We start from the raw sequence: 23,318 nt of genomic DNA, 5'->3' as shown, positions 1-23,318 counted from the left end.
TGGGTTGGCGGGCGAACAAAAGGACTGGGGCGATCGGCGAACGAATGGCGCTCCGCCCAAGGCAAATGAAATTCATTTTTTTTTCTACTGCCGATTGCTGAAGACAGCCGCCCCGGCGTTGGTTTATCCCAGGCACAAAAGATGCACTCGATCGCTGCCAAAGGCACTCGCATCCACTCACCACTCACACTCACACGGGGCGGGACGGTGGATTTTGGGTGCGGCCACTCCTGCGGTCTCAGGAGACGGCGCTGGTCGTATATTTACAGATTACAAAACCATGGGATGAAGAGGCGGAAAAGAGCCGCTTAGTAGCGGTAGTGCTCGGGCTTGTAGGGGCCATCGACGGGGACACCGAGGTAGTTCTGCTGGACGTTGCTGAGCTTGGTGAGCTTGACGCCGAGCTTGTCGAGGTGGGCGGCGGCGACCTCCTCGTCGAGCTTCTTGGGGAGCAGGTGGACACCAAGAGGGTAGGCCTGGGTGTCGGTCCAGAGAGCAATCTGGGCGAGGACCTGGTTGGTGAACGAGTTGGACATGACGAACGAAGGGTGGCCGGTGGCGCAGCCGAGGTTGACGAGACGGCCCTCAGCGAGGAGGATGATGTGGCGGCCGTTCTTCATGAGGTAGCGATCAACCTGGGGCTTGATGTTGACCTTGGACTGGGCGTTGGCCTTGAGCCAGGCGACATCGATCTCAATGTCAAAGTGGCCAATGTTGCAGACGATGGCATCGTCCTTCATGTGCTCAAAGTGGGCACCGGTGATGATGTCACGGCAGCCGGTGGTGGTAACAAAGATGTTAGCCTCCTTGACGGCCTCCTCCATGGTGGTGACCTCGAAGCCTTCCATGGCGGCCTGGAGGGCGTTGATGGGGTCGATCTCGGTAACAATGACACGAGAGCCCATACCCTTGAGGGCAAAGGCGCAGCCCTTGCCGACATCACCGTAGCCGGCGACGACGGAGACCTTGCCGGCAATCATGACATCGGTGGCACGCTTGATACCGTCGATGAGCGACTCGCGGCAGCCGTACAGGTTGTCGAACTTGGACTTGGTGACCGAGTCGTTGACGTTGATGGCGGGGATCTTGAGGGCGCCATCCTTGAGCATCTTGTACAGGTTGTGGACACCGGTGGTGGTCTCCTCGGAGACACCGCGGATGCCGCTGAGGAGGTGGGGGTACTCCTTGTGGACGATGCCGGTGAGATCACCGCCGTCGTCGAGGATCATGTTGAGGGGCTGGCCATCCTTGAAGCCCAGGATGGTCTGCTTGATGCACCACTCGTACTCCTCATCGGTCTCACCCTTCCAGGCAAAGACGGGGACACCGGTGGCGGCAATGGCGGCAGCGGCGTGGTCCTGGGTCGAGAAGATGTTGCAGCTGGACCAGGTGACTTCGGCGCCGAGGGCGGTCAGGGTCTCGATGAGGACAGCAGTCTGGATGGTCATGTGGAGGCAACCGCAGATACGGGCTCCCTTGAGGGGCTGGGAGGGGCCGTACTTCTGGCGGAGGGACATGAGACCGGGCATCTCAGCCTCGGCGATCTCGATTTCCTTGCGACCAAAGTCAGCGAGGGTGATGTCAGCTGTGGAGGAGGGGAGGCAGGAGGCAAGCGGGGAACGCGATCAGCAACTTGTCGGCGAAAACGCAGCATGCGGAGTTGTGGAAACCCACGGCCGATCAAAGGGAGGCCACGCAAGACTCAGGGTATAGATCTGATCTGCCGATGGGTCTGCGATCTGCGACGCTGTCGAGGCAGCGTGTCGCGAGGCGACAGCCTGATCCGACGAGACACGCAGCCGCGGGATCCAGACAGATCGATCACCGGGAGCAAGCGGGAGAGCAGAGATCGGCCAGCCAGCGGCGATGGCAGGCACGATCGCCGCGATGAGCAGGACCGCCGGCCACATACACGCATGTGTGAACATGAACGCAGCGACACTGCACGGATCGCGGCAGCACGGCGTCGATCGCGGCAGCGGGTGCGGCAAGCGAGCGCAACAGGGCACTCACCAACTTTGTAGACCATTTTCGATGAGGGTTGACGGGGAAGTGCTGGGCGAAAGAGCCGGCGACGGCGGCCGTCTTTATAGACCCGCCGCGGGATCTTTTTTTCGTCGTCCTGGGCTTTTTTTTTCTGTCGCCAGGCACCCAGAGGCCTTGCCCGCCGACACACGGCCGCTGAGCGCAGCGGCAGTCTTCTTTGCGCTTCTTTTGGGACACGCCCGAAAAGGCAAGTGCCCCAGATTGTTGGCGGGCGTGCGCAGTCTTCACACGCTGTGCGACGCCGCGGCGCCGGGCTTTGGACTTGGGGCGGTGGCTCGAGGGGGGAAGCGCGCCCTGGCCGATGCAGCAGGAGGAAGCGGGTTGGGCATGAGCCTGGGCATAAGCCTGGGAACGAGTCTGGGAACCAGCTGGGCATAAGCCTGGGTGCGAGTCTGGGTGCGAGAGTACCTGACGACCTGTCCGTGCAGCCGCCAGAAGATGCATCCGAGCAGCCGCCCCGCCCCGTGGTCTGTCGCCGAGCCCGTCCGAGCCTGTTTCTCCAGCCACACCCCCATGGCCGTCGCAGGCCTCGCATCCACCCTTGCGGCGATGCATGTGGGGTTGCTCCACTCTGGGGTTGCGCTTTCTGGCTGCCAGCAATCCTCCTTTGTCCCTGCACACACTGCGGCTGATTGGCTGCTGTTTGCATCGCGCTGATTCGCCGGTCTGCGGGCTGGTGCCCCTGGCGCTTGCCTCTTTCCATGTGGGAGCCGGCTGCGGACAGGTCGCCCATGATCCTGGTGCAGCGGGTTGTTCCAGATGCCCGATGTGAAGATCGACCGACGGCATGTCGTTCATCGCTCGGTCTTGCCATTATCCACACTTCCACCCTATTCAGACACCCACTCACACTCACACACACTCACTCCCGCAAATCCACTCCCACTCACGCTCGCGCATTCACACATCTATCCACTACCCCTATCACCCCTTCGTTCATACGCCGCTCGCTCGCTCGCTCCATGCCTCGCTCCACCCTGGCCATCCTGTCTGCCATCGTCTCCAATCACCATGTCCAAACCCGACGCCTCAGCAGGACCCTCGAGCTGCTCCTGCCAGCCATCGTTTGGTCTCTGCAATCACCAGATCGAGCTCAATCACAGATGGGGGCATCATAGCCTCCCCTCCCCCAGACCTCGAGGCATCGGTCTCGGCGGCCGCCCCCCAGTCCATACTCGCTCTGCCCTCTTGCACCTGCTTGCACCTGCTTGCCAAGTCCTGCACTTCTGGGTGCATCCCCAAACCCTGTCCTCGCTCTGTCCAGGCACACCGCTGCAGATAGCCGATTCGTCACCACTTCGATCAGAGATCCCCAGTCTTTCCACTCCGGGTCGTCATCAACCACGCGTCGCTCGAGGCTTCACACGTCCTGTTGCATTCTGCGTCTGCGGCCCCCAAAGGAGTGACTTGACTCTCGTGCTTTGGCCTAGACCCGGCCGAGACCCGCGCTCTGTTCGAGTAGTTGCTCGCTTTGCCCCTGGCTGCTCGTAGTGTTTGACACGAATCCTGTCTCGTCGTACTTGACTTCCAAAGGCGACGCTCTGCTTCGTTAGTTCGTTCGCACGCACCATTCTGACTCTCCTGACTCTACCGTGGCATCACGGAATACGCTGAAGCTTTCCTCTGCCTCTGCAGTCATACTTGCTTGTCTTTGTCGCTCTGCAATCGAGACTCTCTCCTTCCACGATCCTTGGCCATACCTGACTGACTCTAGCATATCTGATTTCCTGGTCCATTATACAGTCTTGAATTTGTGCACTCGTCTCCACTCACGTTGTTGATTTTTCTGCCTGATCCCTTTGTTAGTCATCCCACCAGTCCAAAGTCAAATCTCCGCCGTCTTGCCCCCCTGTTTGTCGATCCATTTACCCTCTTTGATCGTTTATCTGTTCTTTGCCTCACTCACCCTGTCGGATTGCCAACTTGTCAGCCTTGTCTTTGCAAATGATCTCTGCTTTTGGGGCCGCCGTCATAAACCCACTGCCTTATTCAGATCCAAATCAGCCCGAGACTCATCCGCATCCTTTTCGGCCTGCTGCCTCAGAGCTATGCCACAACCCAGGACCAACCTTTGAGACGATGGGCAGTGCCCTTCCCAATCATGATCACCCGGCACTCTACTATCGCCACCCAGTGTCCAGAGAGCGACAGCTCAGGCTCCGCGCTCCATACCATGGACCGAGGGTCGATGTGTTCAGTGCCTCCGACGTTTCCCACGGACTGTCTATCACCACACACACGCTACCGCAATCCGAGCCGCATCCGCCTGCAATGCTTTCACTGGAATCGTCCCAGGCTGCTCATGCCATTCACCAATCCACGCGCCATCTGTCCTTTTCTGCAACGTCACCGCCGGCTCCTCTGGACATATACCTTGGAGAACACCCGTATCCATTTGACGGCAAGCATGCATTCTCGCACCCAAGCGAAGCGCTCCCTGGTCGCCGGCCCATGCTGCATGCAGGCTCAAACTACCCACCTCGGCGCGTGTTCTCAGCAGGGCTTCCAACCTTTCCTGGCCCGCTCCACCACTTCTATTCCCATGCAGAGCCCTATCCACAGCCAGTCGAACCGCACATCGATGCGTACGGTCGTCTCTGGTCTCAGTCGCACGGCTTGCTTGAGCCAAGCGAGTTGAGCGGGCATTTGTATGAGCCCACCACACAGGAAGGGCTCTCAGCTGCACAAGATAGGGTGGCCATCAAGCATCTCTGCGCAGACTCCTATTCTATGGATGTGTCGCTTGACGCTGGCGACAAGATGTTCTGCCGCGCATCTAGGTCGCCCGTTCTGCCTCTGGGCAAGCGTCGCTCGCAGCACCCGCTTCAAACTCTGACCGTCAATCCGAACCTGGCACAGCCAACACTGATCCAGCCTCTGTCCGAGTGCACGGTCGATGCGGACACCGACGAGGATGATGTCGTCCAAATCAATGCAGATGCAGGTGCAGATATCGACGTTGATGACAATGGCGATATCGATGACGATATCGATGTCAATGTCAATGTCAACGCCAACATCAGCGTCAGCGTCAGTGACGATGATGGCAGCGATAGCGATGGCAATATCGGTACTGAAGTCAATGTCTGCACTTGGTCCGAGATGAGAATTGGCGAGGAGTGTTTCATCGCCAAAGGTGACGATTTCCAATTCAGCAACCAGGCCGTCAAAATCGAGGCTCTGGGGCCAGCTGTAGACTCAAGCACTGGCGCCCGAAATGAAACTCTCGACAGGGACGGGGACAGAGATGAAGACAGCCAGGACGATTTACATTACCAGTCAGAGCTCTCGTTTGCTGGCCGATGTGATGACGGCGTTGCTGTTTGTGGGAGACCAAGCTCGGAGACTCCGGAGTACGGCATGGACATACTTCATCTCCAATCCGCCTCATCCGCAACATATCTTAGGACCGGTATCGATGGCGAGCCGAGTATGGACTCTGCTGAAGACGACCCACCGGTCGTGACCAAGAGCCGGTCCTCCGCCTCCGCCAGGCGCATACTCAAGGAAGTGAGCGACGAACAGGTGCGGTGCGCACAGCAACAGCGGGCTGGACTGGGCTCTGTGGGAATGTGCAGCACCGTGTTCAAGTTGGGGTGCTCGAGCAAATGTGCACTCGAGATTGCGTCTCCTCGACCTGGTGCTGAACCATGCTAACTCCCAACACTCCCACACCTGGCCGGTGGTCGGTTCACCAGGTCAGCATCGAGCTGGTCTCGGTGTCTATCGATGGGATCGACGATTGCGAACCCGTCGTCGCCCCAAAGCGACAGAGACATGTGGGCAAGGCCTGCATCCACTGCAAAAAGGTAGTCCGTTGTACACAGTCACAGCGCCAGTAGTGGCGTCCCCGCTCGATTGATCCACCCCCGCTGCTGCGAATCGACTCGTCACTCTCAATCGCACGCCGCCGTTGACCACCCATGGGCATAGAGGTTTTTCTCTGCTGATTGGCTTCTGATATGTTTGCAGGCACATTTGGCTTGCGACAGTGGCCGTCCCTGTCGTCGGTGCAAGCATATGGGTAAAACTGACTGCATCGACGTTGAGCACAAGAAGAGGGGCCGCCCTCGATCCATCAAACGCGACTGAACGGTGGATGTGGGTGGTACGCGGGAAGGGAAGGGGAATACTTTTCAACAGCGGCTGAGCAGATTGGTGTCTTGGTCTGGCAAGAGCAAGGATATGCGGCGAATGTCCAGCCGCAGCATGTCTGCAGCTAACCACTGCTCAGGCTGGCCGTCCACGTCGTGGCTAAATACATGCAACAACACAGCGACTCTATAAGCGAGCGTTCTGTAAACGTGGTCGATAGAAAAGACTGCATTCACGATTCGCGAGGAGAACGAGGGCGGCCGCTGATCACCAGCACAGGGTACTGCAATATCCTCTATTTGCGTGCATCCACTTTCGGTGGGCACTCCTCGAGCTGCAGTGCCCTGCCATCATATCACGCAGTGACTACTTCAATCGAGACGGCAGGTCCCTCCGCTGCCGTCAAGTCCGATCCACCCGCGTTCGATTGGATCAGATGTCTTGCCGCCGCGGGAACAACCGGCTTGGCGGCGTCATTACAAATGGAGAAAGTGGGACCGTGTCTGCTCATAGACCTTGTCGACGGGGTTCAAGCATGAGACCTGGCGACCGAGAAAGATGGCATTTAGTTGATACGGCGCGAGCATCATCTGCCTCTTCTCTATGGTCCAACGGGGCATTCGTCGATCCGCGCTCGGTTTGCCTTAGGCCAAATCCAGTCCAGCTCAGTCCAGTTCAGTCCAGTTCAGTCCAGTTCAGTCCCACTCAATCCAGTCGCAAATGAAGGGCCCGATCCTACCGTCTTGACTTTGTTCATCTTGGAGTAATACTCCACGACTGGGTAGCTGGTTTCGTGGAAAGTGACGAAACGCTTCTTGATCGACTCGATGTTGTCGTCGACACGTCCGCTACTCTCGCCTGTGGGACCGATTGATGCAAGGGCGTTCGTCAAAGACAAAGCAAACGATAATGCCGAGCCAATTAACCACCGAGTCGATGCTGGCACCAAACGACTCGGATTACTCCTACGGAGGCTGGGACGAACGCGATCTCGTCCGGACTACCCTGCGATAATTCAGCGCACGAAGCGATCTGACTCCCGGGCCAACAGCAAACGCATGTCCGCCCACAGATGTCGCCGCTGTGGACAGCCGCAGCCCACTGGAGACGGGCAGAGATCATGTGCTGCTATAAGATAACCCAGCCCGACCAGGGACACATCCATTACCTCGCTTCAGCAGGCGCCTGAGCATCTCCTCGTCGGGGCAGTCAAAGTAGAGCGTAAACTGGCTCTTGCAGACCTAGCAAATCCAAGGCAAGAGGTTACTTTGGCGCCATCATATCCTCAGTCTTGATCATCATCTGAGTCACGGCACTTTGAGTCGCTGCTCCAGTCTCGCAGTCGGTATTGTCTTCGCCAATGCAAAGCGACATCAGACCTCGTCCTCGAAGCACTGGGCTTGGTCGAGAGCGCGCGGGAATCCGTCGATCAAGAATCGCTTCGAGCCGCTCTCCTTCATGGCCTGGTGCAGCAGGGCAATGGTGATCTCCATGGGGACAATCTGGCCCTCCTTGATGTAGTTGTTGATGAGCTCGCCATACGGGGAGCCGGCACGCTGGCGCTCAGCACGGAGGAGGTCGCCGGCTGGTATTGCGAACGTTCAAGGCCGAGGACACAAATACGGCATCCATAGGTCATCGCATGGCAGGTCAGTCGCTGCCCAACCAAATCGACAATTGAACGGTGCATCGATGCCAACATCAACCAGGGCCGTTGGACAGGACATGTCGAGTGGATCTATCCTTTCTCTGGAAGCTCTGTCCGCCCGCTCACTCGCAAGCAAGAGCGGTCCCCAGTGCCAGGCGACGCTCACGGCGAGCATCAACGCAGCCACCACGGCCCACCTGAGAGATGAACAAAGCCAAACTCCTCAACGATTCTGGCGCACTGGGTTCCCTTCCCGGCACCGGGACCTACAGCGTAACATGGATGAGAGAATATCGTCAGCTCCGGCCAAGTAGCGATCTCGAAGGCGGTTGGAATCGCCTTCAGATAGTTATCGCAAGCAACCACGCCATCATAATCAATACAAAAATACCGAGAGCGTGATCAGGGCAGCGTCGGCTTCGAGATCAGGGACACTGGTCGATGTGGAGTTGCGATAAGCACGATACGGTCGCTCACCTCCCAGGACGAAAACGACGCTAACGTCCTTGGCCAGCGGCGAGAGTCCAAGCCGTCCCTTCGCGACCGAGTGCTCGGGGAGGAACCCGTTGAAATATGCGTAGTAAAAGGCACCGAGACCCAGGCCCGCACCAGCCATCACGGAGTAGACTGGCCCGGATCCGTTCAGGTTCGTGGCCGCGGAACCAGCAGCCGAAGGCCGAGTGCTGGCAAGACGAGCCTGGCCAGCAAAGAGGCTCTTGTGGGCGAGGGCAGAGGCTCTCAGTCGAGTAAAGACGGCGGCCATAGCGTGCAGGACGATCGGGCAGATGTATCGGGTGTTGGTGCGGTTGTGGATGCGAGAGTGATGCGACCCCACCCAACAGAAAACGCAAAACGCCCAGGGGCTTGCTGGAGCGCGGCTGGCTGGCTGGCACTGGGCAGGCCTGTGCAACCAGGAGCAAAGGGGGAATGCGAAGAGGTGATGCCCAGGGATGCCCAGGGATGCCGGCTGCTGCGATGCGGAGATCGAGGGTGCTGTGTTTGGCCATGATTGCGATGGGTGGGTGTATTCAGGTCACAGAAAAAACCACTGTCATGGCTCAAAACGGGGTGTCCCATTTCATTTTGGAAACGCTGTATTCAAGAAACGAAATCAGCAAATGAACTTTGGCGGAGAAACGCAGCCAGAACAGAAGTAGCAATCGCTGGAAGCAGGGATATCGCTTTAAGGTCGGCTTTGGCACACATAGCACCACCACAAGCAATCAACGTGGGTGGTAGTCGTAAACGAACTTGAACTGGTAATAGCTGATCCGACAGCCCTGCGGAAGGTTTGACGCCCAGCGTATCTTCCACCGATGGTTGATGCGGTCGCACATCTTCTGATACTTTCCAGCAATCCATGACATTCGATCGGTACTTTGGGGATACTTTGATTCCAAATACAAGGACTTGAGAGAAGGGAGCTTCTCGGCCAGTTTACTGATCTTTCGTACTGATCGAGGGGCATAGAGAATCTCCAGACAGGGATACGATGGAAGCCCATCCAACGACTTCAATTGATAGCACACTGTCAGATCAAGGATCTTCAATGAGCTTTGGTTGACACAGAGATCGACCAGCTTCACATAGAGGTTGGTTATGACAAGGTGGCGAAGCTTTGGAGTTCTTGGGAGCTGGTGTATGATGTTGGTTGGTCTGCGCGAGCAGATCGTGAGCTTGGTGAGGGAGGAGAGCTCCTTAGGGACATCCACAAGATCCTCAACGCTTTCGGGTATATTGAATTCGACCAGCTTGGGCATCTCGGGCATTCCTTCAAGCGACGTGAGTCTTCCGTACATGGTTAAATTGAATTCCACCAGCGAGGGCAATGCCTTCGGCATGTCTTTCAGGTTCTCAAACTGACCAACAATCGAGAGCTTCACCAATTTGGGCATCTCAGGCATTCCCCTGAGCGACGTCAAGGTACATCGTGCCAGGTCAAGCTTGGTAAGCGAGGGTAGCTCCTTGGGCATTCCTTCCAGGCTCTTGATGCTGCCGGTGATCAAGAGCGTCTCCACATTGGGCATCTCAGGCATCCCCCTGAGTGATTTCAAGTCCGAGTGGCTGTATATGGAGAGCCATGTAAGCGAGGGCAGCACATATGGCATGCCTATCAAGCTGGTGAGCACATCGTCGACTCGTGAGTTCAGGTACGGATCGTCCCTGGTGATGGTCAGATACCGAATCGAAGGCAGCACCTTGGGCCATCCGGACACTTTCATAAACGACATGTTTTCGATTCTCAGCGACGTGCTGCTCGCGCTGTCGATCTCTGGGATATCAAAGGGCAGGAGCCTGGACAGGCAGGCGCCTGTGTCCGGGGCCTCGCTGGGTCGGATCGTCACTTCGTAGAGCCCAGAGCGGACCTGTATTGGCGACCCTATGTCGAAATCTTCATCTTCGGCAACCTTGATTGTTTCTTCGACTGAGAGCCACTCGTATGGGCTTGCCGTTCGATTGTCAGGGAAGCGGAATGCTGGGTCTGTTACTTGGCAGTAGCGCCGAACTCGGTTGTAGAGCATGGCATCGCGATAGACTTCGTGCCAGAGCCCACTCTCCTTCTCCGACATGAGTGCGCTGGTTGACTGTTGCTGATTTCGGCGAAGTACATAGCAGTAAAGCCCACGCAGCACATTCAGGCGGTTGATGGAGGGATGGACGCCGTCAAACAGAAACTCGGTCGTGATTTGCAAATCGGGGGACAGGCACACCTCCCACGTCTTGCTGGTATTGAGGATGGCTCGAGTCCGCTTTGAGACTCTGAGGAGCTTTGCAAACAAGGATGGGCCGGCACTGCGGATGAACGTTTCGTTTGTGATGAGGATAGTGAACAGGTCAAAACGAGTGAGGCTTGCTTGAACAGCAGGGGATGCTGACGCCACCGTTTCGGCTGAGAACGACATGACCGGCGGCGGGGCGAAGGCTGCTCGAGGCGGAAGTTGGAGGTGGGAAGTGGAGGCGGAAGTGGATGACAGGAGAAGTCGGAGAGGCGAATGAGATGAGGTCAAGGAGGAAAGGCAAGGACCCGCACATGTCCCTTGTGGATTGCCTCGAAGGCAAAGCAGGCGATATCCATGTCACACGGACCAGGGATCCACGTGGAGGGAGATTCCGAATGGATCGATATGGATCGATATGGATCTGTCGATTCGCACCAAACGATCCATTATTGGAGTGTCAACGGAATGCACTCGCTGCGAGCCAAGGATGCTGCTCGACTGACACCACCCTGATGCCGGGTCCGCTGGACAGAGTCCAAGATTCCCGTCATCCTCAGAGCCAGGGACAGCAAAGTCCATCTCATTCCTCTGTGCTTTCGCTGCATCTGCTTGACCTCCTCTGCATATACCAAAGGATTGCTGTGAGCTTGCTGAACCATTCATGTGCATTCGCTGTACAGAGTTCAAGTCATCCGTGCTCTGCAACTAGTCACTCGCCGTGTGTTCCGGGTCATTGGTCGTCTCTGGTCATGCTGAAACTGCTCAGAGTACTCAGTAAAACCTGAGTCTCTGGAAGCTCGCTGGGCATCCCTTTCGCTGCTTCCACGAGACATCCCCAAAGACAACCACAGTGCCCGTCTCCCTGGCACGCTGTTCGGTCATTATGGATAGGTGTATTCGGGACACAGAAAAACGACAACCCTGACTCGAGCAGGATGTCCCTTTCCTTTTGAATGGACTGAGGTTTTCAGGCGACGACTGAAGAGCAATGCACGGATAACGAGAACGAGAACGGGAACGAAAACAGGACGAAGACGAAGATATGGCTCGAGTGAGCGGCAGGAGTACATGGAGAGGCGAGGGCAACGTAGGGGTGACGGAGGCAGAAACAAGCTTGGATGGGAAGGATCAGACATTTGGACATGCAGGCGTGGAAACCGGACCAGGGGAGAGGGGGCATCTGCGCTTCGATATGGGCAAGGGACAGCTCATCCGCTTGCTGCTCCAACCAGTACTTGCCGAGCAACCTCGGCGAGCAGTGGCCGTATTTCGGGTCGGTCGGTGGTTCGCCGGTCATCCGTGTGATGCTGGACGGTGGAGCTGGTCGGCTGGGCATCATCGCCGGGCGAATCCAAAGACGGCTTGGCCTCCGATGGTGGGGTCAGAGGAGCCTCGGCGTCGACAATATCCTGCTCGTCGGGAGTGGCCTCAGCATCGACAGGAGGCATATCTCGCAGCTCCTGCAGATGGGGATATTTGTAAGCCGGCGATCTGACCCAGAAGCATCGACACACCATACCAAGGCTGATGCTGAGGCTCAAGGACTTACCACATGTCCGTCTTGGCTCTCGTGGTGCTCATACGGCGGCGGATCGACATCCACGGTGTATTCGGGCAGATACTCGGATGTGCGGTTGTTGGGCGGCGGTGGTTCCCTGATCATCCTCCGCAGGTTGAACCATACTGTTCCAAAGATCGCAGCGCAAGCCGCAACCAAGACGAAAAAGAAGACGAGAATGAGATAGTTCTGGTCCATCGTCGGCCGGGGGGCAGTCGCAGAGATGGGATGCCGGGGTGAGAGTGCGGGATCCGAGCCGCCGCTTTCGAGGGTCCAGCAAGCCTGCGTGGGTAAAGCCGGTGCAGAGGCCGTCTTCGAGCTCGTCGCATTCCTCCCCCCCTCATCGTCGCAGGAGCAGGTTGTTGGGCGGTGTGCACCGCTCTCAGCCTCCTTGCCATGAGCCCGCCAAGTTGCGCACGCGCTGGAGACGACACGGAGGTGGAGTGCAACAGGACGCGCCCGCGACTGGCTCCGGCCCGCCCAAACCGAAACAGGGCACACTTTGGCATGCGGGTTGAACGATGCTGGTCGATCGCCTGGCTGGACGGCGGCGATCGGTGCTGGGGCCGCTGCGGTGGGCTCGGCCGACGAGATGCCGTGGGATGGACAGCCAAGAAAACGATTTAGCCGACTTGGCCGATATGATCCGACGGAGGCGTGCCTGTGATCCATTTCGGGAGCGCTGTGAACGTGCGGGCGGATGGAATGGGATGGGCCAGGACAATCTGCGGCTGCCGTGGTCGCGACCCACCAGGCAGGCACCAAGACGCCTTCGCGGACACATCCAGCTCGGCAGATCCAGTTCGGCAGATCCAGTTCGGCAGATCCAGCGATCGTGGGCTATCATGGATTGGCTGTATTTGTTTGTTTCGAAGAAGAGCTCAGTCCGGCGTAGCGTTTGTTCTCCAATATCTGCCGGCAAATTCAGGATCGGAGAACGCAGCGCGGAGGCAAGGTCATCAACAGGAAGCGCAGGGCAAAGGTAGGCAAAGAACCGAGATGCAAAATGCAAGCAAAGGGCAAGCAAACGAGCAAGTCAAAGCAAGAGCAAACAGCAGTGCCAGCGGCCAACGAGCAATGCAAATCGTCGGAGGCGAGAAGGAAGAGGACATGCAAGAAGAAAGGCAGAGCGACAGGCGAAGGGCTCGCCGTCATGCGGAACCATTACGTGTGGAAGGTGAAAAAAGGAATGAAATAAATAGGTGGATGGACATATGGTAGAAGGCAGAGGCAAGCAGATAAAATGAGCAGATTCGCACCGGGCCACATCAAACGAATATACAAGCAGAGTATGTCGGTCTCATTCAATCTAGTGATACGATTAGCGTGCAGCTCGGTCAGCGCAAAAAAAGAAAAGAAAGTGCCCGAAGCGTGCACAGGTCGATCAAAGATATGCAGTGCTTCGACCTTGGTGTTGAGGGAGTTTCTGGCTAGACAAGGTGATTATCTGCGGCCGCCTGGTCAGTCGCCAGTTCTTTCTGCACCGTGTCGGATACTTGCGCAAGCTGCTTCACTTTCTCCATGTCATTTCTTCCAGCTCGGTCTTCTCAAGGACTCCCATGCCTTGTCGCATGTAGCTTCCATTCATAGCGTCGACCGACTCCATGTGCAGCGAGTTCTCGACCGGAGGCAGGTTCTGGATCGGCGGAGGTGCTTGGTGCATGGGCTGAGCGGAATAGGCGGGATGGACAGGGTGGGCCGGGGGCGGGTGGTGCTGGATAGGATGCGAGTAGTGTCCTCCGGCAGCAGCGGCAGCGGCGGCGTACTGGTTAGCGTAGCCGGTCTGGTAGGCATATCGATCGGCGCTGTGCGAGCGTCCCCAGGTGAGGCGGAGCTTTGATCCAGCTGCAGCGAGCAGGAGGGAAGCGGTATTGGGGTATTGGTGGCACCGATCGAGGCATTGGAGTCGAGCGAGTCGGTGCAGTGCCGGCAGCGCACAATGAGGAGTGTAAAGATGTATATGAGTGAGCCAGGGCATCGACGCCTGGCATGATCTCGACCCAACGCACGGCAATCGCACAGCCAACACTGCCGACGTCTCGCCCAATCCATGCCCCAAACGACAATGTCAGCGATCCCAGTGCACCCCCCTCTGCAGAAGCTACAATGATGCTCTGATACCAACCAACGACGTATCCGTTCAGGTGCTGGAGGGCCTGCTCGGCATTGGGCCGATGCACAAACTGGACAAAGCCGCAACCCTTGCCAGGCGGAATCTTGGTGTACACAATCTCGCCAAAGTTCATGAAGCACGCCCGGAGATCCTCCTCCGTCACCAGCGGACCAACACCGCCGACAAAGATGGTGGTGTTGTTTGGATCGCTGTTCTCAGGATAGTCCTTGGACGGCCCCTTGGGATAGTTGTGCTGGGGCTCGGCGCGCGAAGGTCGGTTCTTGGGCGTTGCCATGGAGATTCGCATTGGGCGTGGGCCACAGTACTGGCCTTGCATCTCGTGGAGGGCTCGCTGTTGCTCCGACTCATCGGTGAAGCGAACAAATCCGTAGCCTGGAGGTGCAGGAGGCGACGCCGTTCACCGTCAGTGATCAGCACAAGGCGCACGGAGTACTGAGCGAGGCAGCAGCCTTACCTTTGGACACTCCATTGTTCGAATCCATCACAACCTTGGCGGTCTTGCACGAGGCAAAGCGGGACTGGAACGTGATCTGAGCAGGCGGCAAGTGGGAGTGTGAGTCTGTCGCAGCCTTGATCAAAGGGCCCTCCGCCAGTGGCAATCGACATCTGTCTGCAGTAGCCTTACCATCAGTGTGTAGTCGTCGATTTCAGGAGCCAGATCGCCGACAAAGATCGAAAACTCCAGACCGCTATGGAGAGCGGGGACAGAAGAGGTTGAAATGGTGAGCGGGCTGTTTCAGATACAGCTGCGAAGACATTCGCACAGCGCTGATCAGCGCAGATGGATCTACGTTCATGATCACAGAACAGAAACAGAAACACTACCTGCGGTCGTTTAGGCCCGAGGCCCAGTTCAGCTTGAAGACCCGGTTGGTGCCGGGGATGAGCGTTCCGTTCACAGAGGCGAGGTATCTCGCAGCGGAGGCGTACGATGGAAAGTCCACGTAGGCGTATCCGGCCGAGATGCTGTCGAGGCGGGAAGCCGCGATCATCCGGCATGTTAGCCGCAGCAGGGATGGGAGGTGCGGAGAGGGTGCTGTGGAAACGAACAAATATGCTGGCGCTTGCGGGCGATCGGAGCGAGCCCAGGCCGGACGCCCAGGCGATCTACGTACGTGTTGTTTCGGTCCCGAACGACCTTGGCCATGACGTTTTCTCCCATGTTGTACCTGTGAGTTTAGGCGCAGGACGCAAGCAGCAAAGAGCAGGGTCAGCTCGCTGCGCTGGGCAGCCTAGATATGAGGACGGCAGTCCCGAGCACGGAGAGGACCGCTCGCGGGCAATGATCGCCATGGGGCTGCAGCCGACAGATGCCCAGGCGGGCTGCGCGATGGTAGGTACCAGAGCTGGCGCAGATAGTTTTCGTCCATCCATGGATCCAGATCGCCCATCCAAAGCGTGAACTTTGAGTCGGCGGGGCCGCCGGGGAGCGGCATGGCTCCGTAGTGGTAGCTCTGGTCCCACATGATGATCGGATTGTACTGAGGCCGCTGGAGCTGGATCGAAGGCGAGCGAGTGAGTCGAGGCGAAGATGGTGCTCGAGAAGCAAAGGCGAAAGCGGATCGGGGGAGGGGCGTGTGGGCGGTGCCGATGCTGGCCGTCTGGGCTGCGATGCCTGCGACCGAAACCGAAAAGCGAGAGCGGGCTGGCATGGGTGCGCCCGGCCCGCTATAAGCGAGATCTCGGGCGGTGTGGCCGCCGATATTAAATTAATCTCGTGGCGGCCTTTTTTTTGGTGTTGGTGCGGCCCGACATCAGCAGCGACATCAGCAGCGACATCAGCAGCGACACTCAGCAGCGACACCGACACTCAGCAGCGACACCAGCATCGGCGCCATGGCAAAGGCATCCGCCCCAACAAGCAGCGAACATATCGTCGACGTCAGTACCCGGCCTCCCTGTGCTGCTCGGGGCCGCTGCCGTACCAAACCGCATCGCGACAGAGCCGGCACACACTAACACCGATATCGTGTGCTCGCTTGCATCGTCCTCTTCCTGCGCTCGCAGAGCGACGATGAACAGATGGATACTGACGAGGATATCCATCGGTACGATTCCCGTGTGCTGTTGCCGTTATCGCTGCAAATGCTTATTGGTGCGAACACGCACGATGCGCCTGCCACATTCACCAAGTTCGAGTTTGGCATCTCGACGACGACAGCCCCGCATCCAGCCTCGCATCCAGCCGCTCGCTGGCTCTGAATCGAGTGCCGCACTCTTGTCGTCCAAGATTCCTCACACGATTGATTCCTGGCGCACAGGTCATTCAAGCCGCCAGCAAACTATGCCAAAGCCAGCATCGATGCCGGGCGTGCTGGCCCCTTCGACATCGATGCGCTGAATGCCAAGGATACCGAGATCTGGCTGATTCGAGTGCCCGAAGGCGTAAGCAACCCTCCGATTTCGCAGACGAGCAGACTGTGTTGGACACGAGGATCCTTTCAGATACAGCTCTGTGCATCCTTGCATGGATCGTATTTGCATATGCCCCATCAGCTGTGGCTCCGGCAGCAACAGAATCAGCGATATCGAGGATGTTATCCGCTCCGTCGGAACTGGAATCATGGACACGCTGCACGACAGGCCATCGGTGCTTGTTTAGATGGCCCTAAAGCTCTAACAGACACCATCGCCGACCCTCTAGCTGCCTCTCGGCGCCCTCAGCGATGTCACTATCCCCGTCGGCAAGCTGGCTGACTCGGGCGACGACGACGAGCCACTGGCAAAGATCACCCACAGCGGATCGGACGGCAAAGAGATCTTTGCCCTGGAGGCCGTCAACGACTGGGAGCAGACCGGAGAAATGGGAGAGTTCTCTGTTGTCGTTCCAAGCCGGAAGCGCGGTCAGCTCAAGATCGGTAAGAAGCATCACTGCATCGATATCGCGCAAGGCTGATTAGAGACCGAGCAGGCTCGATGTGTCCGCAACGAGGACACCTATTCGGTCTGCGGAGACGGGGCGTTTCTCGGGGCGTTCCCGTGTTGTGAAGGGCCGCAGAGTGCATCGGACTCAAGATCCTTGTGTCTGCCTGTCTTCCTTCCTGTATGCAGCTCCTTCGCACAGAATCAAGCAGTTCAACGTCGCACCCTATGTTCGGCTCCCCACCAAAAACGAGCTTGCCACGGCCGGACAGAAGATCATCGATATCCCATACAAGCCCAGGGTCCATCCCGAAGGCCTCAAGATGCGGGAAAAGCCGTATGGTCATGCCGCCGGTATGTTTGTACCCCTCTCCCACGCCGCATGGGCTCACTGCGACAACTTTTATGTGATGCGATTGGCGCAACGCTTGTCTGACGGGTTGTGCCATCGTCTACAGAGGGCGATGCTTTGGAAGAGTCTCTGAAACGGTATCCCAGTGTTGGCAAGCTGCCAAGCGAGCGCCGCCAATCTGAGGGCACTGCCGCAAAGAAACAAAAGACTGCCGACAAGGGCTCGGAGAAGAAAAAGTCGGCTGGAGAGCCGTCATCGGCCAAGAAGGCCAAGAAGCAGTAACAGAGCGAATACATGACCCATCCACCATTCATTCCACATCCGCCATCGCTGCAGCATCAGTGGGCGCATTGCGTAAATGGGGGCAACGCGAGCCATATCCTGGGGTTTGGGACCGACATGACCCGACCAGGCAACCCGGCCGAGCAACCTGCCCGAGATCTGATCTGCCCGAGATCTGATCTGCCCTCCACTGGCTCAACAGCACCCGCACCAACACCAACCACAAGAGCGCCGCGAGATGATTCTGGTTCAGCCGACAAGCTCCTCGGGCTCCCAAGGTGTGCCTGCAACCAGGGTCTGCACGATCGACTGGCAGATCGTCCTCAGTCGGGTCCGATCGATCGACATAGATCGCTAACCGTCCAGGTCGCCATTGAAACCACCGTCTGTCTGTCACAGAGATCCAGTTTTTCAACTACCCGCATCCAAAAACAGGTATGCCGAGCATGCCGTTTCTCGACCATCGGCTTCATCGGTCAATATTGATCTGGTCATCACCACTGTTGTCTCTGCACGGCGAACCGGTTGGGCTTCAACTTCAGACCTGCCCACAACATTTGCTGTTCAGGATGGCAGGATCATGGAGCTTCAGACCTCTGGATCTGGTGCTGACAAGACCTCTTGGTTTGTCGATAACCGGGTCGAAGAAGGTGGGTGCCGAGGACTCTCAGCGAGTCGACTGTTGTCTCGGGTCTCAACGTTTCTGGCTGAGCGAAAGTGAACATCGCCTTGCACCAGGCCGCAACTTGAACGGGTTACATGCAAGAGCTGTGCAGCACTGCCCACTGACTCGGTTGCTCCTTGCTGTGGCATGTCTCGGCAGATGGATCGCTCTTGGTGCTGACGCCGATCGACCCGGCGTTTCTGATCTTGCCGCCGCTGCTCAGGGCCAGGCTCTCCGAGAGTGGTCACCAGAAGTATTGGCCGCTGGATGAGATCGCAGAGTTGAGCAGCCCGCATCTGAAGGAGCTAACGTCTCTCTACGACATCGAGCCCCATGTGCAGCAATTGTGCGATATCAAGGGTAAGTTTGATATTATGTCTGAACGACGAGACCAGAATCGGCGAAGGCCGCGCGTCTGATCTAATCCAAGCCAAATTCAACGCCATTCAACTGCGATGCCGAGCCAGAAAGCGTCGGCACCGCTCAGGGTCAATTCCGGCTCTCGGATGCAAAAGTCCTGAAGTGGCTGGGCTGCAAGGTAGACAGAGTATGCGGACTCGTGCGAGAGGAGTGTGATCCGGGGTAGTGGCTGCTGATGAGCCCGACTCACTCAGAAAGTGTCCGTGGTGACCCATGGCAGAAATCCCGGCTGGAGAGGCTGGCATCGAGACCTGGCGAGCCGAATCCATATGGTGAGTTGCGATCGGCTGGGTGCTGACGCTGCAAGGCCCGACAATAAGCTGCGATCGCATCGCTTCGGGCCTGAATGGAAACTGGGATCGGAAGCAGTGTCTCTGACCAGTGCTTCCGTCGCAAGCTTCCGATGAAGCCGCCGTCGTCGACCTACTGTGTGACTACCTGCCGAGCGAGCTGGAAGAGCTATTCCGATCGCAGCATCCGTGAGTAGTGCGCAAGCAGAAGCAATATGGTGCAGGTTGACGCCCCGGTTGTGACTCTGATTTGTTGCTGACCCATTCCTTGGACTCGTGCCGACCAGACATCTCGTCTCGACACCGTCACAGGCACCTATCTATGAAGGTGCTTCGGGACAGCCGATTGCCGAGCCATCCTCCAAGGTGGGCATCGTTTTCTCGTGCGCTGCGTCAGGCAGTGCTGGACATACTCTTGTGCTGTGTCAAACGGCATCGGATACCCTCGTTTCCATCCTCACACGCCTTTCTGAATCGCAGAAACCCAAAACGGCCAAGGCAGCCAAGACTCGGACGGTTTCGGCGGCCCAGACGACGCTGCACTCGTTCTTCAAGAAGGGATGATTGTGTGTCTGGAGCGGATGCGACGGGGACGACACCATGACTTTGGCTTGTCCAAGGGTGATGTGAGGATATTCTGGGTGGTGCCGCTGGAACCAAGCATCGCTGGAATCAAACGTCGCTGGAATCATCAACACCGCCGTTGCATGCGCTTGGGGATTCAGAAGCCCTGGACTCGGGCTTGGGCTGCAGCGGGCAGACCGCCGGTCGGATCTCCAAACGCGCAGATCATCGTCGGCAGCGAATCTTGGGGCCGTGGTGGTGCAACAGCCATGAAGGCGGCTGACTCCGCGCCACAGCCAATGGGATCCGCAGAGCCTTGTTGCCGATGGCGAGCGTGGCCTGGGAAATGGCGCCATCGCCCGGGTGCGACGCTCTTTGGCTGGCGGTCCTGGACACAGGGTCAGGAGACATCCTGCGATTCAGTCTCCAGACCTGCGATTGGGCCTCGGCATCGCGATGACAAACGGCCTCTGCATGGGCAGCCGCTTTGTGCGATTACGCTGCGGCCGGTCGATGCCAGCAAAACCCACTTTTTTTGCCCAAAGACACAGGCGTCAGCGCCGCTGTGTTCTGCTCCATGGGTTGGCGATTTGGATTTGAATTTGAATTTGAAACCCTCCATCTTCGTCCGGACCCGGTTTGCGGTCCGTAGTTCGTTTCCCAGCCGCCGACTGCCACGTTTCGACCTGCGGCTCTGCCAAGAGAAGCTCCTGTCCTCAACGCACGCTTGTCGAAACTCAAAAGTCTCCGCCAGACCCGATCGTGGTGTCTGTTGCTCAATCCATCCATCGTCACCTGCTGCCATGAAATCCCACGAAGTGATCGCCCCGCCGGGCTATTCGCCCTCCATCTTCGATTCGCAGTACACCATTCTTCGGTCGCAGCTGGCTCAGGGAACCCGGCAGCTCCCCGTGCGGGCACAGCGCTACCTCTTGGATCTCTTCCCGGTCCGGACGTGGTTGCTGCGATACAACTGGTCGTGGCTGTCGGGCGATTTGATCGCTGCCATCACCGTCACGGGCGTCATCATTCCACAGGCCCTCGCCTATGCCACGCTGGCAGGTCTGCCGGTCCAGTACGGGCTGTACACAGGTATCGCCGGCCTGCTGTTCTACTTCCTCTTTGCGACGTCCAAAGGTACAGTACCATCGGCGATGCTGCCTCATCAGTCTTGGTCGTCCGATTGGCCGAGATCGGGATGCATTCGGATAGCACCTGTGCGGAAATTCTCCTGCCCTTGGCGTTGTCCACCAGAGATGCTTGCTACTCGTCTCCAGAGGCCTCGCTCCTGACCTGACTTTGTACCGTCGCTCGATATCGGCGCCTGTGTCCATGGCTTCCTTGGCTCTGCAGACGTCACCATCGGCGCCACGGCCGTCTTATCCCAGCTTGTCGGCCAAGTCTTGGTGGCCTACAACCCGGACCAAAAATACGATCCGGTGAGCTTGGCGCTGCTGATTGCCTTCTGCCAGGGCCTGATCGAGCTGTGTCTTGGGCTGTTTCGGCTCGGCATCATCGTGGATCTGCTGCCGTCGTCGGTGATCTCGGGCTTCACGACCGGAGCCGGTGAGTACTCGATGTGTTGTAGTTATTGTCAGACATATCTTGAGATGGAGCACAAGGGTCGGATGCTGCGAACGAGGGCCAGTCGATATGCGGTGTGGTGGATGAGTGCCGTGAATCGGTGATGGAAAGACCGTGGCTGTGATTCAGCACATTGCAGCAGCGACCGTGCCGACACTGACACTACCGCTGCCCCTCCACAGGAGTAACGGTCATCATTGCCCAGCTACCAGGCCTCTTGGGCATTACCGGAGTAGACACGAACGACCCATCGTCCGCCAAGATCCTGGTCAACACCTTCAAGAGCTTCCATGGCCTGAATTACGACTCGCTCTTTGGGTTGACGGCCCTGGTGTTTCTCTTCGCCATCAAGTACGGCTGCCGCTACATGGTCAAGCGCGGCTGGACCAGCATGCGCTGGCTCGGTATTTGTCGAAACCTGATCTGCTTGGTGATCTTCACGGGGGCGAGCTATGCGGCCTACAAGGATGTCCCCGGCGGCAAGTACCCGATCAGCATCGTCAAGACCGTGCCGTACGGCCTCCAAGGATTTGTTGTGCCGACGCTGAACGACAGCGGCATGTTCCTCTGCGCCCTCAGAGCCTCGGTGACCGTCGTGATCGTGGCTGTGATCGAGTACGTGAGTCGTGCCGTTGGTGAGAACCAGCTGGGTCGGACTTGCATTTGGTTTGGCCGTCGACAAGGGTTGGTGCCGGGGTGGGGGAGCCACAGGGTCATCGGCACTGACACCGTCAGCGTCGGACTATTACTGGCAGGCACATCGCCGTCGCCAAGTCATACGGCCGCGTCAACAACTACAAGGTCAATCCGAACCAGGAACTTGTTGCTCTTGGCTTTGTCAACATCCTCGGCAGCTTCATCGGCGGATTCCCGGCGACCGGCTCGTTTTCGCGCACAGCCATCAACTCGGCATCTGGTGTCCGCACACCACTCGCCGGACTGCTGACAGCGGGACTTGTCGTGATCTCGATCTTCACCATCACGCCTGCGTTCTTTTGGATTCCAAAGGCATCGCTGTCGGCGGTGATTGTGGCTGCAATCGCGGATCTGTTTGCGCCAGTAGACACCATTAAGCAGCTGTGGGACATTCATCGTAAGTGGTCGAGAAGAAATGGAGAGGAGGCAACGCCCTTCGAAGGATGAGCCTGAGAGAGACAGCGATGTGGAAGGCCCTTTCCTCCAATTTGGCTAATGGGCGCGCGATCGGACACAGTCTCCGACTTTTTTTCGTTTCTGGTCGCGCTACTCGTCACAATCATCTTCAACATCGAGTCCGGCATCGAAGTCTCGATTGCGTTTGCCTTGGCCATCTTGGTCTATCGCATAGCTCGGCCCAACATCCAGCCGCTGGTGCAATGCGGAGGCAAATGGTACTCGCCGGACCAATCGATCGGCTGGGAGGTCTCGCAGCCTCCGCCAGGGGTTCTGGTTTTCCGTCCCGAAGAATCGCTGACGTACCCCAACTCGGCTTTCATCACCGAAAAAATGCTCGAGGGCGTCAAGGAGAAGACCCGGTATGGTGCCAAGGTTTCAACCAAGAGCAGCACTAGGATTTGGAGCGATACCACGGGGCTTGCGTCATCTCAGTCCACGGACAGCCTTCCGATCGTGCGTCATCTGGTCATCGACATGTCGTCCGTCAACTTTGTGGATGCCACGGGCGTACAGGCTCTGGCGGATCTGCGCCGAGACCTTGACAACTATGCGGGCCGGCCGGTCGAGATTCATTTCAGCCGAGTCAAGCCGTCGATCGCTCGACCCATCTTTTACTTTTTGCACATCACCAACTGCAAGAAGCCGATTGCAGCGGTTGGGACCCACAGCCTCGAGGCCGAACCAGAACCTACCCAGCCGGAGCAAATCAACTCGTGCTTGCGATTTTTCCATGCCTCGGTCCAGCATGCGATCAGCGCGATTGCTGGGGCTGAAGAAATTCTGCAGTGCGTGGTATCCGAGTAAGTGGTCATCTGGTTGGCGAGTTGTCCTCCTGATGAACGGGGGGACCTGAGCAATGTTATGTGGTGGATACCAAGTGTAGTAGAAGGGCTGTTCCAATAGAGGCCGAAAGCAGCTTGATCCCATGGTGGAAAGACAAGTCG

General features: G+C 57.7%; 9 protein-coding genes across 9 annotated transcripts; 4 read left to right on the top strand and 5 right to left on the bottom strand.

Moving 5' to 3' along the window:
* Positions 1-212: 212 nt before the first annotated feature.
* BJ171DRAFT_570225 (Adenosylhomocysteinase) lies at positions 213-2,145 on the bottom strand. Its single transcript, XM_053113621.1, has 2 exons — positions 2,014-2,145; positions 213-1,585 (listed from the first exon to the last, which is right to left on the bottom strand). Exons 1-2 carry the CDS (start codon positions 2,027-2,029, stop codon positions 309-311), a joined length of 1,293 nt encoding a protein of 430 aa, XP_052963854.1. The 5' UTR covers positions 2,030-2,145; the 3' UTR covers positions 213-308.
* Positions 2,146-3,804: 1,659 nt separating this feature from the next.
* Positions 3,805-6,223, top strand: BJ171DRAFT_199367 (uncharacterized protein). Its single transcript, XM_053106260.1, has 3 exons — positions 3,805-5,571; positions 5,745-5,855; positions 6,019-6,223. The coding sequence occupies exons 1-3, from the start codon at positions 3,991-3,993 to the stop codon at positions 6,136-6,138; spliced, it is 1,812 nt and encodes a 603-aa protein (XP_052963853.1). The 5' UTR covers positions 3,805-3,990; the 3' UTR covers positions 6,139-6,223.
* A 154-nt stretch (positions 6,224-6,377) lies between these two features.
* Positions 6,378-8,695, bottom strand: BJ171DRAFT_199351 (adenylate kinase-domain-containing protein). The gene is made up of 6 exons (XM_053106259.1): positions 8,267-8,695; positions 7,987-8,055; positions 7,521-7,726; positions 7,310-7,382; positions 6,881-6,999; positions 6,378-6,683 (listed from the first exon to the last, which is right to left on the bottom strand). The coding sequence occupies exons 1-6, from the start codon at positions 8,550-8,552 to the stop codon at positions 6,618-6,620; spliced, it is 819 nt and encodes a 272-aa protein (XP_052963852.1). The 5' UTR covers positions 8,553-8,695; the 3' UTR covers positions 6,378-6,617.
* A 190-nt stretch (positions 8,696-8,885) lies between these two features.
* Positions 8,886-10,924, bottom strand: BJ171DRAFT_517220 (uncharacterized protein). The gene has a single exon (XM_053112118.1). The coding sequence runs from the start codon at positions 10,690-10,692 to the stop codon at positions 9,013-9,015; it is 1,680 nt and encodes a 559-aa protein (XP_052963851.1). The 5' UTR covers positions 10,693-10,924; the 3' UTR covers positions 8,886-9,012.
* Positions 10,925-11,383: 459 nt separating this feature from the next.
* On the bottom strand, positions 11,384-12,816 carry BJ171DRAFT_199341 (uncharacterized protein). The gene is made up of 2 exons (XM_053106258.1): positions 12,059-12,816; positions 11,384-11,969 (listed from the first exon to the last, which is right to left on the bottom strand). The coding sequence occupies exons 1-2, from the start codon at positions 12,737-12,739 to the stop codon at positions 11,718-11,720; spliced, it is 933 nt and encodes a 310-aa protein (XP_052963850.1). The 5' UTR covers positions 12,740-12,816; the 3' UTR covers positions 11,384-11,717.
* Positions 12,817-13,577: 761 nt separating this feature from the next.
* BJ171DRAFT_427251 (uncharacterized protein) lies at positions 13,578-15,637 on the bottom strand (the record flags this gene model as incomplete). Its single annotated transcript, XM_053107799.1, has 7 exons — positions 13,578-13,912; positions 14,193-14,573; positions 14,656-14,731; positions 14,827-14,890; positions 15,024-15,167; positions 15,317-15,370; positions 15,543-15,637. 7 exons carry the CDS (start codon positions 15,635-15,637, stop codon positions 13,578-13,580), a joined length of 1,149 nt encoding a protein of 382 aa, XP_052963849.1.
* A 422-nt stretch (positions 15,638-16,059) lies between these two features.
* BJ171DRAFT_517215 (DNA-directed RNA polymerase I, subunit RPA34.5) lies at positions 16,060-17,728 on the top strand. The gene is made up of 5 exons (XM_053112117.1): positions 16,060-16,249; positions 16,463-16,586; positions 16,846-17,059; positions 17,253-17,417; positions 17,522-17,728. The coding sequence occupies exons 1-5, from the start codon at positions 16,224-16,226 to the stop codon at positions 17,695-17,697; spliced, it is 705 nt and encodes a 234-aa protein (XP_052963848.1). The 5' UTR covers positions 16,060-16,223; the 3' UTR covers positions 17,698-17,728.
* Positions 17,729-17,823: 95 nt separating this feature from the next.
* BJ171DRAFT_517213 (Ydr279p protein family-domain-containing protein) lies at positions 17,824-19,766 on the top strand. The gene is made up of 9 exons (XM_053112116.1): positions 17,824-17,975; positions 18,097-18,132; positions 18,240-18,347; positions 18,521-18,721; positions 18,829-18,899; positions 19,002-19,053; positions 19,179-19,260; positions 19,359-19,437; positions 19,552-19,766. The coding sequence occupies exons 1-9, from the start codon at positions 17,936-17,938 to the stop codon at positions 19,633-19,635; spliced, it is 753 nt and encodes a 250-aa protein (XP_052963847.1). The 5' UTR covers positions 17,824-17,935; the 3' UTR covers positions 19,636-19,766.
* Positions 19,767-20,366: 600 nt separating this feature from the next.
* BJ171DRAFT_462093 (sulfate transporter family-domain-containing protein) lies at positions 20,367-23,282 on the top strand. Its single transcript, XM_053108503.1, has 5 exons — positions 20,367-20,772; positions 20,989-21,201; positions 21,402-21,834; positions 21,975-22,312; positions 22,433-23,282. Exons 1-5 carry the CDS (start codon positions 20,439-20,441, stop codon positions 23,176-23,178), a joined length of 2,064 nt encoding a protein of 687 aa, XP_052963846.1. The 5' UTR covers positions 20,367-20,438; the 3' UTR covers positions 23,179-23,282.
* The last annotated feature ends 36 nt before the right edge of the window (positions 23,283-23,318 follow it).

The sequence above is a fragment of the Polychytrium aggregatum genome (assembly GCF_025602895.1).
Source record: "Polychytrium aggregatum strain JEL109 chromosome Unknown BJ171scaffold_37, whole genome shotgun sequence".
NCBI classification, from domain to species: domain Eukaryota; kingdom Fungi; phylum Chytridiomycota; class Chytridiomycetes; order Polychytriales; genus Polychytrium; species Polychytrium aggregatum.
The sequence above is the reverse complement of the archived record's forward strand: the minus strand, read 5'-3'. Positions and strand labels throughout refer to the sequence as shown.

What these genes read in the sequence shown, in the direction of transcription:
- BJ171DRAFT_199341 (XM_053106258.1), bottom strand. Translation starts at nt 12,739, where the DNA reads ATGGATCACAGGCACGCCTCCGTCGGATCATATCGGCCAAGTCGGCTA. An exon ending in AGAGCCAAGACGGACATGTG is followed by an intron (nt 11,970 to 12,058) that starts GTAAGTCCTTGA and finishes CCCCATCTGCAG; the next exon opens with GAGCTGCGAGATATGCCTCC.
- BJ171DRAFT_517213 (XM_053112116.1), top strand. Translation starts at nt 17,936, where the DNA reads ATGATTCTGGTTCAGCCGACAAGCTCCTCGGGCTCCCAAG. An exon ending in CTACCCGCATCCAAAAACAG is followed by an intron (nt 18,133 to 18,239) that starts GTATGCCGAGCA and finishes CTTCAACTTCAG; the next exon opens with ACCTGCCCACAACATTTGCT. An exon ending in TTGCCGAGCCATCCTCCAAG is followed by an intron (nt 19,438 to 19,551) that starts GTGGGCATCGTT and finishes TCTGAATCGCAG; the next exon opens with AAACCCAAAACGGCCAAGGC.
- BJ171DRAFT_517220 (XM_053112118.1), bottom strand. Translation starts at nt 10,692, where the DNA reads ATGTCGTTCTCAGCCGAAACGGTGGCGTCAGCATCCCCTGCTGTTCAA.
- BJ171DRAFT_517215 (XM_053112117.1), top strand. Translation starts at nt 16,224, where the DNA reads ATGGATACTGACGAGGATATCCATCG. An exon ending in TGATTCGAGTGCCCGAAGGC is followed by an intron (nt 16,587 to 16,845) that starts GTAAGCAACCCT and finishes CCGACCCTCTAG; the next exon opens with CTGCCTCTCGGCGCCCTCAG. An exon ending in GCGCGGTCAGCTCAAGATCG is followed by an intron (nt 17,060 to 17,252) that starts GTAAGAAGCATC and finishes TCCTGTATGCAG; the next exon opens with CTCCTTCGCACAGAATCAAG.
- BJ171DRAFT_199351 (XM_053106259.1), bottom strand. Translation starts at nt 8,552, where the DNA reads ATGGCCGCCGTCTTTACTCGACTGAGAGCCTCTGCCCTCGCCCACAAG. An exon ending in CCCAGTGCTTCGAGGACGAG is followed by an intron (nt 7,383 to 7,520) that starts GTCTGATGTCGC and finishes TGGATTTGCTAG; the next exon opens with GTCTGCAAGAGCCAGTTTAC. An exon ending in AGATGAACAAAGTCAAGACG is followed by an intron (nt 6,684 to 6,880) that starts GTAGGATCGGGC and finishes CTCGGTCGCCAG; the next exon opens with GTCTCATGCTTGAACCCCGT.
- BJ171DRAFT_199367 (XM_053106260.1), top strand. Translation starts at nt 3,991, where the DNA reads ATGATCTCTGCTTTTGGGGCCGCCGTCATAAACCCACTGCCTTATTCA. An exon ending in AGGAAGTGAGCGACGAACAG is followed by an intron (nt 5,572 to 5,744) that starts GTGCGGTGCGCA and finishes TCGGTTCACCAG; the next exon opens with GTCAGCATCGAGCTGGTCTC. An exon ending in CCTGCATCCACTGCAAAAAG is followed by an intron (nt 5,856 to 6,018) that starts GTAGTCCGTTGT and finishes ATATGTTTGCAG; the next exon opens with GCACATTTGGCTTGCGACAG.
- BJ171DRAFT_462093 (XM_053108503.1), top strand. Translation starts at nt 20,439, where the DNA reads ATGAAATCCCACGAAGTGATCGCCCCGCCGGGCTATTCGCCCTCCATC. An exon ending in GGGCTTCACGACCGGAGCCG is followed by an intron (nt 21,202 to 21,401) that starts GTGAGTACTCGA and finishes GCCCCTCCACAG; the next exon opens with GAGTAACGGTCATCATTGCC. An exon ending in GTGATCGTGGCTGTGATCGA is followed by an intron (nt 21,835 to 21,974) that starts GTACGTGAGTCG and finishes TATTACTGGCAG; the next exon opens with GCACATCGCCGTCGCCAAGT.